Here is a 12,962-nt window from a genome sequence, read left to right as displayed (position 1 = left end):
CAATCGCAGCAACGCGTAATGCAGCGTCTCGATTTCGCGATCGGAATGCGCAATCTGTTCGAGCATCGATCCGACGTCGTGAAGGATCGTTCCAGAGTAAGTTTAGGTCCGTTGAGAATCACTGTTCTACCTGTTTGCCCGTAGCAACCCGATGTCAAGATAATTAGGGACTCGACCGGCCAGATTTCCCTCTTCGTAACCCCATCTAAATCTGCGGTCTGCGGACAGCTAAACAGTCTCGTGTAATACACGAGTGTAGGTGAATCGATTGGTAGCGACACGGGCCATCAGAGTTCCCGGTGAATCTCGGGGGGGTAGAGTCGGTTCGAACTGGAACCGCGTACACAGCTCTTGGATGATTCCCGCGAGTTTTTGTTTCAAAGTTCGTCGCATCAAAAGTCGCGTTGGACGAATTTCTAATTCTCCGTAGCTGTCTTCTTCGAAATATTTGACGAAAGGTTAAGCGACAGAACCCTTTAGCGGCTGGGTTCAACGTAACCGAGAACGCGACGTAATAACTCGCTGGAATTAGCCTGGATGATGTTTTTCAACGATCCAGCCCCGGCTACGCGCAAGTTCGAGACGGTGCAACGAGCTGCCAACGAACTGCCAACCAATGTCAGTTGCTCGCATTTCGTTTCGAAGCGCAACGGATGTTGCAACTTCTGAGTGACTTGTCGAGAGTTCCACCCCGCCTCTCGATTTCCGCGCGTTCCTGCGCTAATTAGCGGGGACCTTGTTTTTCTGCAACCCCGACGAAGCCGTTCGGTCGTGCTCGTGGCTACGCGAGCGCGTCATACTCTTCGGACAAAGGAAACCGCACCGACGGGGACTATTTTAAATGGAACCTGACGCGAAACGAAGTCTTCACGGAAGCCAACCTACAATTATTAGCCGCGGAACGTCGCTTGGTTGCCGCAGGCTGTCGTAAATCTGCTGCCGATACCCCATGGAACGTCGACGTTTCAATGTTTACGTAATATTTGCTGATGATATTTCTTCGTGTTTGCTTTGGGAATCAGTTGACGGGAGTTACTTAGCTTCTAGAAACTGTTTTTGCCAAAAGAATAAAGTAGAAGCAGTACTGTTATTATAAAAGACAAGCATTATGTTCCCGTTACGTCGGTACGAACGCGTTCGACGCTAGCAAGTCCGAGGAGGAAGTAGACGTTCTATACCAATCATCTTCCCACGTATACGGATACAGCAATCGTTTCGACCGCGTAGAATTACGTATTCCGTGTGCCGAGGTTTTGCGTTCCTTTCGCGACGACTCGGCGCATCGCTTTCGTGGCATCGCTTCGGCAATAATGTATTTCGAGGATTTAATTATTCGCGGGTATCCCTTCGTCTGCCGACGGCATATTAATCGTATGCTAATCGATCGTCGTTAATGGGTCCCCGTTAGAGCGGGCGCAGCCTCGATCGCCGCGGCCGGGGCCGCGAACGCAAGAAAACGAGCAAGACCCTTTGATAAATTGTTTTGCTCGTTCCGCGATCTTTTATCGGGTGGAACGCGACGCGACGCGTCGCGAGTGAAATCCTCGCGCGTCGATATTCCCTCGTTTAATTTATTACCGTCGTCCCGACGGGAGTAATTACTCTTTAGCATTGAGGCGAGACAACTCACTGGGAAAAAGAGAGACGCGCCGAGCGTTTGCGAATCGGATGGCATTCGTTCGAATGCCCCGGTAACGAGTCGCCTAAAGGGGGGAAAGAGAGAGAAACGGTTCTCGCAGAACACCGTGGTATTATTATTATAGACACCGTTCATCCCTCGTCTTACGTTGTCCGGCCTCCCGACGACCATTTTCAGAAACCAAACTCGACACACGCGAACGTTGTTCGTTGCTTTTCATTCGAGGTGAAATATTGCTTTCGTGTCAGCAAAAATAATTTATCGATTTCAGATTTCTTGCTTCGATTCGTCGATGATTTATCGGGAGGAAACGGGATTTCGTATTCGTCGAGGATCTATTCCGGAGCTCGGAGTACTTTCAAAAGTTCCTGGAAAATAATGAAGAATTTTTCTGTCGGTGGTACCGGTCGGTTAGGTTCCCGTCGATTCAAGAAAAAGGAACAGTTGTAACCAGCTTGCCAGTCGTCAAACAGTCGTGGCAACGAATTCGATGAAGTACAACGGAGAGCGCGCGCTTTCGTCTCGCAATCAGAAATTCCATAGTAATAGCAACGCGAACAATCTCGAATTTGCATAAACGTTCGCTACTAATTTTATAGCCGACTCGACGCGGGCACAGCCTGTTCCAATACGTGAAAAAACCTCGCAACACACCTGGCTATAATTCCCTCGTTTGGCATTTCAAGTAAACTTTCTTTACGCGTTGCCGCAAGAAATTGAATCGCGCCAACAGATTACGCGTTGCAAGTGCGACTAACGCGCATAAACCAGTCAATTCTTGCGATGGCTGCATCGATCAGCGGGGAGCTCCTTTTAAATGGAATTACTCGCACACGCGTAAAGCGCGGTGCATAACCCGCGTCCCATTAAAATTTTAATCGGGTGCGTACGCTGCCTCCTATAATTCTTTAATCGCTTTTATTAACACGTTTAGTGCTCGCCGATAAATAAATTAATAATGTGTCTCTAAAGCGAAAAGTACGGTGTACAGCTCGAGAAAACCTGTAATCACTGTCGAGTGCAAAAAGAAACGTATTAATCGCTAAGAACCTGTATGCACAGGGTGATACAGATTGCAGCAAATAACGTGCGCGAAATATTCTCTTTCCGATTTCGAGCATTGTTCCGAAACAAAATTTTTGTTAGAAATAGTTCAAGGCTTTACGATGTGTTCAACATTACGCGCAAGAAGGGACGCGCAAGAGGCTCATCGTTTAAACGGAATGGCTTTGTCGGTTGAACGTCGATGCGTAGAAAGAGAATCGAACGTATGGTCGTGTGGAGCGCACGGGACCGGTGTTCGGGTCGCAGCTCGCGTATTTCCGCGACGCGGCCCGAAAGAAGCGCCGCGCCGCCGCTTTAATAGTTTTGCATTTCCTCGAGGGGCGCGGGTTGAGAGGGGTCGACGCGATAAAAACGCAACGGGCGCAATAAAACCGCGTTACAACGGTCGACGGGAATAAAACGTCAAGGATATCGTATCTCCTCGAACCCCGTGGTCCGTCGTTACCCGGTTTTATCGATGATATCGCGATGGACGGTATCCCGCGGCCCGCGAATGTCCATAATTCGCGACGCGAAAACACTTTTTCCCCCACAATGTCGCGGAATTATTAAACACGGAAGCCGACAGCATCGCCTACGGTAGTGGTGGTGGTGTACCGATGCAAGAGGCAACGTCATATACTTCGCTTTATACCATCATTTTTCTAATGACGCGGACGATATCGATCCTACGCGTGAAAAGCGATCGATCGGCCGATCGTTTCCATTTCGCGCGTGAAATTTGGGGGGAGAATTTGAGGAATCGCATCGCTGTAGCATTCGTTCGAACTTTACGCGCAGCAAGTTGGATTCTATTCGTCATTTTGTAATCCTCGCAATAAAATTGTGTCCGATACGACCGATATTGGGTGCAGTGAAAGACGGTTCTTTGGTCGACCAACTTTACTACAGCTACGCGATTCGTTCCTGTTTCGTCGACGAAAACGTTGCCGCGCGAGTTATCAACAAACAACAACGTAACAACGTTTCCGTCGAGGAAACGGTGGGCGCGTGTCTAAAAAGATAAGAAAGCAGAAGCCTTACAGTTTTGGTACGGTGGGCAAGGCTCTGGGAATCTGGGTGAGTCCTCTATCAGAGCAGTTGGCGTTGTCCCCGGTACAGATGCACAACCACGGGCATCTAGCACCAGTCAAGTCCTCCATCGTGCCGGAAAAACCACTGAGACCGAAACCACCGATGGCGGTACCATGAGAGGCGCCACCGCCCAGCACGGACAATATCAGCAAAAGTCCCCAGGCGCACAGCACGGATCCGCAGCTGACGCCCAGCAAACGCAGCGACCAGGCGGGTGTCATGGCGCGGGCCACCGCCAACATCTTCCGGTTAATGTCCTTGACGGCGCGGTTCGATCCCTCGAGGATCTTGGCGAACCTGCTGGCACGGCTCTTCGGTTGTATTCCGTTGGGGTCGTAGAGGCTGTAACGCGGCGGCTCCCTGTTCGGTATCCTGGCTACGTTGATGTCCGTGTAGTCGTAGCTCGGAGGCGGCTCCAGGAAAGAGGATATCTCGAATCCTTCGGCGGCCGGGCAGCCGAGGATCCTCACCGGCTCGAGAATCGGGTCCTGCTCCAGACGTATCACTGAGCACTCGAACTCATTCGCCGTCAAATCCGTCGAGGTCCGGACCTGTCTTTCCGTTGCTTTACCCCGCGACCGCTCCCGCCTGCGACCATGAACCCGACACGATCGATTCGGATTCCTCCGCGTGCCGTCCGCGTGGTGTTGTTGTCTCGAGACGCCAGCAGCCGACGGCGGCGGCGGCGGCTGCACCCTGTGCCTGTGCGTCAGACACTGTTGTCCACCCCTTCGCTCGAACGTCTCAGCGCACTCGGCCAACGTCCGTCGCGGACGTTTCGCGCGGGCCTCCGAGCTGTCGGCTATCGGCTGCAGATCCAACGCGACCGCCGCCGTGCGAAGAGGCTGCTGCTGGTGACGGCAGTGCCGGTGATGATAGTGCACCAGAACCGGGGCCTCGTTCAACGCCGCACCGCACTCGATTCGCAGGGTCTCGCAGTCGCTGCCAGCTCCAAGCCTCGACGCCGAGTCCGCCTCGAGGTCCGAGACCCGTCCGCCGTTATCCGCCTCCTCCTCCGGACCTGGACCACGCGCGGCACCGAGGTCCTCCGTCGACGATCGGACCTCTCCGTTGCCGTCCTCCTCCGAGCTGGTCAGAGACGCGGCTACCGACGACGATGGCCGCTCCGGAGCTAGACCATCCAGCTGGTGGCCCTTTCGGGGGCCGTGCACTGGGCCCCCCTCTCCTTCCTCAGGCCCCGACGCCGAGCTGTTGGGCACCACTAACGGCACCACCCGGTCCTGCTCATCCTGGGCGACCGCTCCCACTGACTTTATCTTGACGCTGGTCTGGAACCTAGTCTCTACCGTACCCGACCGGGTACGAGGTAGCAGCGCGAGATCTACGCTCGTTCCCCGGGAACGATGCGCCGAAACTCATTTACCAGTTCCCGAACGATCGGTCGCAAACGAGTTGCCTCGACCGGCCACCGTGACACGTCGAAACGCCGAGATCTCGTCGATCTCGCTCTGCTGCTGGCCTCGTGTCCAACGGAATCGCGATCGCACGCGCTCCTCGGAACGCTGCCGGTGCCTGGCGACGACGATCCTCCGCTTCTTCTCGTTCGATATCGAACGGGCTACCGTTCGACGAGTCAACGATCTCGGAAATCGTTAAACGGGCATTATAGCGGACGACGGGCTCGTCGATTCGGATGCCGGCTGATCCAGAAACTTGACGCGGCAGTGATGCATCACCTGCAACAAGAAACGGACGGGATGAGCGGCGAGTCGATTTATCAGCGACACCCAGTTTTCATAACCCGCCGCACCTGACGACGACGCGCGGTCGCTCGCGATAATCGATTCTTGAGCGTGGCCGCGATGAAAGCGACAGGACTCGGTACTCGGGACTCGGGACTCGGGACTCGGGAATCGGGACTCGGGAATCGGGAATCGGGACTTGGGACGCCGCGTTCTTCGGGACGGAAACGCGTCCGCTACTTTGTCGATCGTCCAACGATCTTTTACGCACGGGCGTGCACAACGCAACGGGTCTCTTCCCCATCGACGAAAAACGAGCGTGGTTCGAATAATCTCATACAAACTTTACCCAGACGTTTTTTTTCAAACCCTCCAACCACCGTCACCGAAAAGTACACTTCCCCAATGGTACACCGGCGGTGAGCAGACGCGATACTTTGGACTCGGCCGAGAGGAACAAGAAGAAGCAAGTTACAAAGAGCGGGACTCGCCGCTGCAATATCGGAAGTACGAGAAAAATATGCTTTCGAAGCACAATCAAGGACTCGAACGCATTCTATGCGCAGCCATTCGAGTCGCGAGGCATATTGGAATTTTTCCTCGACATTTTCCTTCCACTGTCGACCCTCCCGCCCCTTTTTTTCCTTCTTTTGCTCGCGGATACGCGCGCGTAACTCTAACCAGGAGAAAACGGGGATCTCCCTATCCGACGTTTTTCTTCCCCTCTACTCGTCCGCCCAGGTAACGCGCCTCGAACCAACGTATCAGCACGCGCGACGTCTCACATACACGCGTTGCTTGCCCGTAAGTGGCCCCGGATACGTTTCTACGATTTATCACTACCTGGGAACACCTGGAAATAGAATGTCTGGGCGGCGTCCACCGACCGGTGTTCCCTGAATTAAATTCGCGCGGCATGCTTGTCCTACGTGTCGCGAAGACCCGCTCGACAAGGGTTGCGAAATCATTTTCGCGGGTATCTGTCCCGCGTGAAATATTCGCTGGCAGATTTATGCTAAAAATCCGCCCGATAGTCTATTACTTGACGCGAGAAATTCGTCACAACTTTCGATTTTTTAATACTCTTTTTTTAACAATGCGTTTATTGTGCCAAAATTAATACAAACTAAAATATTAATATAAACCCGCGAAAGAAAATATAAATTGACTTTTCACAGTCGTCGTCGGGGTACTTTTGCGAAAATACAACAAACAACAGGAAATACACTGACAGGGATATGGTATTTTTCTCGCGATTTTCCAAGCGACTGTCTTAGAAAGTTCAACACCCCCCCCCCCCCCGAGTCTATTCGCCGGGAGGTGGTATTTAAGAAGAGAAGCGCGGGGTGGCATGCGGCCCGTGTTTGCCCAGTCGATTTCATTAGAAGCTGCAACATATGTCCCGGCTTTTCTGCCTTTAAAGCCGTGCGTACCGTGACTTGGTTTTCAGACCGAGAGAGGGTTGGCACATATGGTTTCGCTGTCACATATAACGTCGCGTGCCATGTGGCCGGGCCCGTTCGGTTTGCAACACGACTTTTCCTTCCGACTGGCCGAATCAAGTAAGCAGGGCACGGCTTAAAGGTTCGAAAAAACGTCTTTTTAAATGTGCTCGAGCTTCGGGTCGAACTTTGGTGTCTTTTCGATGACTTTTCGCTAATTTAGATTTTTGGCTAATTTAGAACCGCTTCCATCGGATCTCGACGCAATAAAATATTGTAAAAAAATGCAACTCGATGCAGCCTGTTCTGTGACAGTAGCCTAACCCGTTAACGCGTTCCTAGAGCGCATCACAGGGAGTCGCATCCCCGCAGATCTCCGTCAATATTGTCCCACGGGGCCCTTTTCGCCTGGATTGTTTGCCCTCGGAATTTTAAAAGCATTAGCTGGCTAGGCAAACAGGCTAGCTCTGCAAAGTAGAACGAAAAATACAACGGTCATGGGGGCCACGTGATCCGACTGGAGAAGCGCGAGAGGTGTCAATCAACCATGCTCGGAGAAGTCAAATATTTATCCAGCCAATTATCCCGGTGACACGCGAGTCGACGAAACCCTGGAGACTCAATATCGCTCCCCCTTCGCCGAATACAATTTATTCTAACGTATAATTTTCCTAATTACATCAGCCGCACGCACAGCAGCGGCGTTGCTACATTTGGCCCGGAACGAGCAGACGGAGAGGGAGAGACGATCGATTTTACCCCATCGCTTCGCCGCTGTGCCGTTCCGAAACACGCGTTTCCAAGAAAAGTCCAAAAACAGTTTCCGATTTATCGATCGATGTAAATTATTTCACATAGCCATCATTCGCTTCTTTCCGAAGACGCAAGGTATAGTCGAATATTTGATATTTCGTAAATATATCGAGTCGATGCACATAGAGTCAACTAGTTTGTTAATTTCCTTCGTCTACGCGCTATTTTAGAAAATTGCCCGGGACACTCGATCCTACGGAATCGAACGATGTCGCCTTTGCCGCATTTGCGCGGTGTTCTCGGCACGACGCGGCAGGAACGGTTGAAAGAAAAAGTCGCTCGCCCCGGTCGTCCGGTACTTTGCCTCGATTAATATGCGCTAACGTTGTTAATTAATGCCGAGTACCCGTGTTACGGGAAGAACGGGAGGCGCGAGAAGTCCTCTCGCCGATTTGTCTCGCATTCGAACCAGGGTTCCCCTAACCTTCGCGTCTTAACTTTGACATCAGAGGCCAGACCAGCCCCCTCTGCGATATTATCTGTAGGAGAGTGCTCGAGAATATTATACGCGCGTGGTGTACATACCGCCCCCCCCCCCCCCCCCTCTCCCTATCCCGTCCACCCACCTCTGGCATCGAGGGCTAGGCTACTTTAACCGTACTCGAGAATCGACTAGATGGAGGACACGGCGGCGAGGGGGGGACGGGGTTGACACTGTCTACAGAGGAAGCGTCCCGCCTAACTGTCCTCAGTGTCGACTACTGCTAATCGAATTATCGATCCCTGTCCCGCCGCGCCGCTCGAACAGAATATTAGATTTTCGAGGAATTTCAATGCGGCACGCGGACTCGCCGCGGGCTTCTTTCATACGGTCCGCTTTGTTCCCGCCTAGTGCTAACTGATTCGATCTCGACGATGCCACCTCCCGGGCAACCCCTTCGTCTTTGGCCTTTGCCTAACACGCCGCCGTTGCTGCGAGCATACGGATAATTAGCTATGGAGTATCTTGGAGCGAGGACAGAGATAATTGAGACGTTAAAGGACTCTTCGGTGGATGAAAAAATCGAGAGGGCTCACTAGGAGGTTCAATACCCTAATTTCTTTCGCGAATTTTTCAAGACATTGTTTGAAACGTATAAGCTCGTAATGGAGCCGACGCCACAGGGTTTCCACATCGCCGGATGTGTCAACCTTTTCCATGTCAGTGTACTAGGTGTCCGTAGAAAATTCACATCGACTATATGACAAAGGATCTATACGCTGTATGGTTTTAAAAGAAAACTTGTAATAGCTGTCTACTCCACTTCGATAACTCCAGACTCGTAACATGCGAATGTCAGGAGTTGGTCGGACAGCTATTGCGACTGTGAGGCTGTCTCACGCCTTTTCTTTCGAAAACCAGACGATCGTATATAGACCACGATCGTATCGATTCTACCGTACGTATACAGAAAATGACAATATTTAATCCAATTTTTCATTTTTTTTACTTGCGTCAACGTTCCAACTAACAATGTAGTATTGACGCGGCACGTGGATTTAGAAATGCTGCGTGCTAAACCGAAATTATAAACGTCCAGTAGAATCGGTGCTGCTTCCGAGTCTCAGCAACGCTAACGCGAAAGCCGCTCTAAACGCGACGTCCCCCGTCGACTGTTTTCGAATCGCGGTTGTGCAGTTCGATTCCCCCGTCGAGCGTGTCTACCGCGAGAAGAGCCTGGTGTATCGACTAAATTATATTTCCTCTGGCTCCTACAAAGTGTATTCGATGCGCAGGCAGCTCCTCGGCCCGAGCGTATGATATACGGAGAAGGAACGGGGAATCCCTTTGAGCCCGCGGGACGGGAGGGAAGAGGAAAATCAGACGGTTCCACGGATAGCCAATACACCGCCGAGCCGGGAATATTGCGTTCTTATTGTAATATATTTGTAAGCCACTTCGCCAGACAATTTCATCCCGTACGAATGTAGGCAGGTGGATATAGGAATATTCCTCCGAGGTATATCATTATAGCGCGCCGTAGGGGAGGCCGATTATTTGTCGAACGCTCCGCGGGACAAAGGAGGACGCAATTTTCGAAAAATGGAAGACTCTTGTCTATTTCTCCCTCGGGAACCGTCTCGTCGGCGATAAACGTTATACTCCAACTTATCGTTGCCGCGGATTTTTATGCGAAATTAAAATTACACGATTTCTATTATACAACAACCACCAACAACGCTTCCCTGCATCTTCAAATTCATAAATCTCAAAATTGGTTCGGCCAGTCTAAACGATCCGAAATCGGTTTGATTTGGTATTCGTTGAAACGGAACGACCGAAAAGGGGTTAATACCGTAGCGAACATCTCCTTCCGCGGTAGGTTCGAGGATATCGCGGGGGTTGGCACGCGCGGTTTCCCATTTCCCACAAAAGTTTTCCCGTAACACGGTTTTCCCGGGGCTCGAGGCTTCCAAGTGAACGAGACACACGGAACCAATGATTTTTCGTGAAAAAGCCCCGCAACCCGCAGTTTGCTTTGGAGGCGGAGATGTTTGGTTAACATGTGTGCCTAATGGCCCGTGCGAAATGGATTTTTAAGGTCTCCGTTTTAAGACGGGAGAGGAGACGGAAGAGCAGCCGGTCTTCTTCCCCCCCCCCTCATTCTCTCTCTTTCTCTCTCTCTCTCTCTCTCTCTCTCTCTCTCTGTCACTCTTTCTCTGTTTCGCTCTCTGTCTCGTCGAGCAGACGTGAACCGTCGATCGAAAATCGATGCGCGTCGACACGGCCAGAAACCGCGACGAGCCGGTGATCGAAAGTCGATGGAGACGACGAAACTGTTCAACCAGACCGCCGATGGACACATAATGAACGCTCGACGCGCCCGGGCCAGACGAGGACGCGGATATTATTGACGAGCATCGGCTGGAATCAACGTTCCCGCGGCGACGGACAGTTTTCAGTCTTGCTCCATTTGCGCCCCGTGACGGATTCAATTATTTCCACGCGATACCGCGCCGAGCGAGATGATAACGCGCGCTCGGTATTTATGCATCCCGTTTCTGCACCATGGTTCGCACCCCACACCCCGCAGTGCTCGATTTTCTTGGAAAATGGAACTGAACTGAAAAGAAAGATTTTTTACGAAGAAACGATTAAAGATCGCTAGGGGCACGTGACCGAGGAGCAAGTGTACTCGGAGCAGTCGCCTTATCCGTCATCGTTCCGACGGACGCGCGCGATTCGCGCAATCACCAAAGTGTCGATACACCGACGGAAAATACTGCTCGGCCCGGATAATCCTTTCCCGTCTGTGCCGGTCCCGAGGGTCTAGACGAGGCTGGATTCCCTGCAAGGAATGAAAGAAGATCCTCCCCCGATTAATACACCGCGCGCCTCTGCGTCCTCGTGTCGTCGCGTAGGGTTCTGTCGTTCCACTCGGACTCTCTTTCTGGCTGCCAGTTAGGCACGATAGGTGAAAGGGAGAGAAAGAGGCAGAGTGAGAGAGAGGGAGAGGGAGAGGGAGAGAGGGAGAGGGAGAGAGAGAGAGAGAGAGGGAAAGAGCCAGAGAGATAGCTCTTGGCCCTGGTTCGTCAGGGGTGGCCGGGGGTTCTCCAATTCGTATCTAGTGTGATTTCCCCAGGGTAAAGTCGACCGATCAACCGATCGAGTGGGTGGCTGAAAACCGCACTGGGAAACCTAATATCGGTAGGGTCCTCACTGTCCCCCTAACGCCACCCTTCTTACTTTTATGTCGAGAGATCTATAAAACCTATAAAAAAGGTATATAGTGGACGGTGTTGCTTTGAGTTGGGTTAGGGCTGTTTCGTTTGTCGACGATGCGATTCACTGGGACGCGTATGTCCCGTTTAATCTGCAGCCGCTGGCTCGCTTTGCTACCTTCTGTGGAGACCCTTTGAAAAAAATGATCCTCCTTCGAATCGAACAACGTCGAGGGTTCGATTTTGTCGCGCGAATCAACTTTTAGGCGAACGATGGTATCTCTTTTCCAATTTACACCTATTTAGTCGCTTCCGATTACCTCGGTAACTCATCGAAACGAATTTGTATGCTTTACATCGTATATTCCGAAACGCGAAGCGCGGAATTCCCTCGATACTTGCCATTGACTCGATATCGCGCGAATTATCGAGAGACCGAGCAATTTGTCAGCGATCTTCGAGGTCTGGACAAATTCTACGGCCTTCCCGCGGCATAAAACGCGGTGTTCCGACAGAGCGATGAAAATTTATTGGCAATTACAATATTAATTGAAATCGAGCTGGATCTTATTTCCACGGGAAACCGTTCCGGCCGGTGGAACCGCATTCCCGATCGAGCAAAAGAAACCGGCCGCTAGGAAATCGAATTTCAATTCCCGCTGGCGAATCCGTGTCGATTCGGTACGGTTCCGTTGCCCATGAAGAAGAAAAAAACACGCAGTTTTCTTCGTCGATTTCCTTCGAAAGGATAATAACTCGAGTCTCGGTAAACAGCAACGATCCGTAAAAATCGGTCGCCAATCGTTTTCCCCCGGTCGGTTCGCGCGACGCGATATAAATCGTTGAGGCACCGGGCGACGAAGGTTTCATTTTTCGATCAATTAGAGGGGGGGATCCGCGGGAAATTGCGCGACTCGGTTAAATTACGAGACCGGCTGGAGAGCGCTCGCGGTCCCGGAAAAACGGTCGGCGAAATCGCGGCGAGCAAAGCCGATCGGCGCAAACGCAATCTTCCTGCGTTAATAAATTAAACGCGTGCTCCTTTTTTTTGGCGGGAGGCGAACGGCGCGGGGCGGCACGGGTCGATAATTTGAATCGATTAACGCGCGGCGAGCATTCAATTAGGCGGGGCGCAGCAGCGACCGAGTGAAAAACCGGGAAAAATCGGACGGCCATGCGATACCCGCGCAAGATACCGGGACCAGTATTACCGGACAGTCCGAGAGAGACCGAGTCGCTACCGAACAGCAGTCCGGCAGCCACCTGCGGCCAACTATCCGCGCGTATATATTATCGTATATTAGATTACGAGTCACCGGCAGCGGATCTATAAATTTCCTTGCACGATACTACATTGATTAGCGAGAGTACGCGCGCATTGCGTGCCCCGGATCTCGCGTCAGGGGATGCGAGAAGAAATCTGGTTCGCCGAGCGCGGGACGTACACTAGAAGACAAAATTATCGAACGGCCTGAAAACTGTCGAAACTTGGCGGTTCGACGCCTCGTACCGGCACAGAACTTTGGCAAAACCTATTTGGTTTCTGTCACGAGTTTTTACGTGTTCCGCGTCGTAAAAATGGTA

The 12,962-nt window shown here is 51.9% G+C and overlaps 1 protein-coding gene across 1 annotated transcript in view; it reads right to left on the bottom strand.

The window, feature by feature from the left end:
* The window catches only part of Sli (slit guidance ligand), a 445,854-nt gene that overhangs the window by 403,551 nt on the left and 29,341 nt on the right, over positions 1 to 12,962 (bottom strand). The window contains exon 2 of the mRNA XM_078181712.1: positions 3,728 to 5,475. Coding sequence (XP_078037838.1) covers positions 3,728 to 4,020 — 293 coding nt within the window. The 5' untranslated portion in view covers positions 4,021 to 5,475. The remainder of the gene's footprint in view (positions 1 to 3,727; positions 5,476 to 12,962) is intronic.

This window comes from Augochlora pura, chromosome 5 (assembly GCF_028453695.1).
Source record: "Augochlora pura isolate Apur16 chromosome 5, APUR_v2.2.1, whole genome shotgun sequence".
In the NCBI taxonomy this organism is placed as follows: Eukaryota; Metazoa; Arthropoda; class Insecta; order Hymenoptera; family Halictidae; genus Augochlora; species Augochlora pura.
The sequence above is the reverse complement of the archived record's forward strand: the minus strand, read 5'-3'. Positions and strand labels throughout refer to the sequence as shown.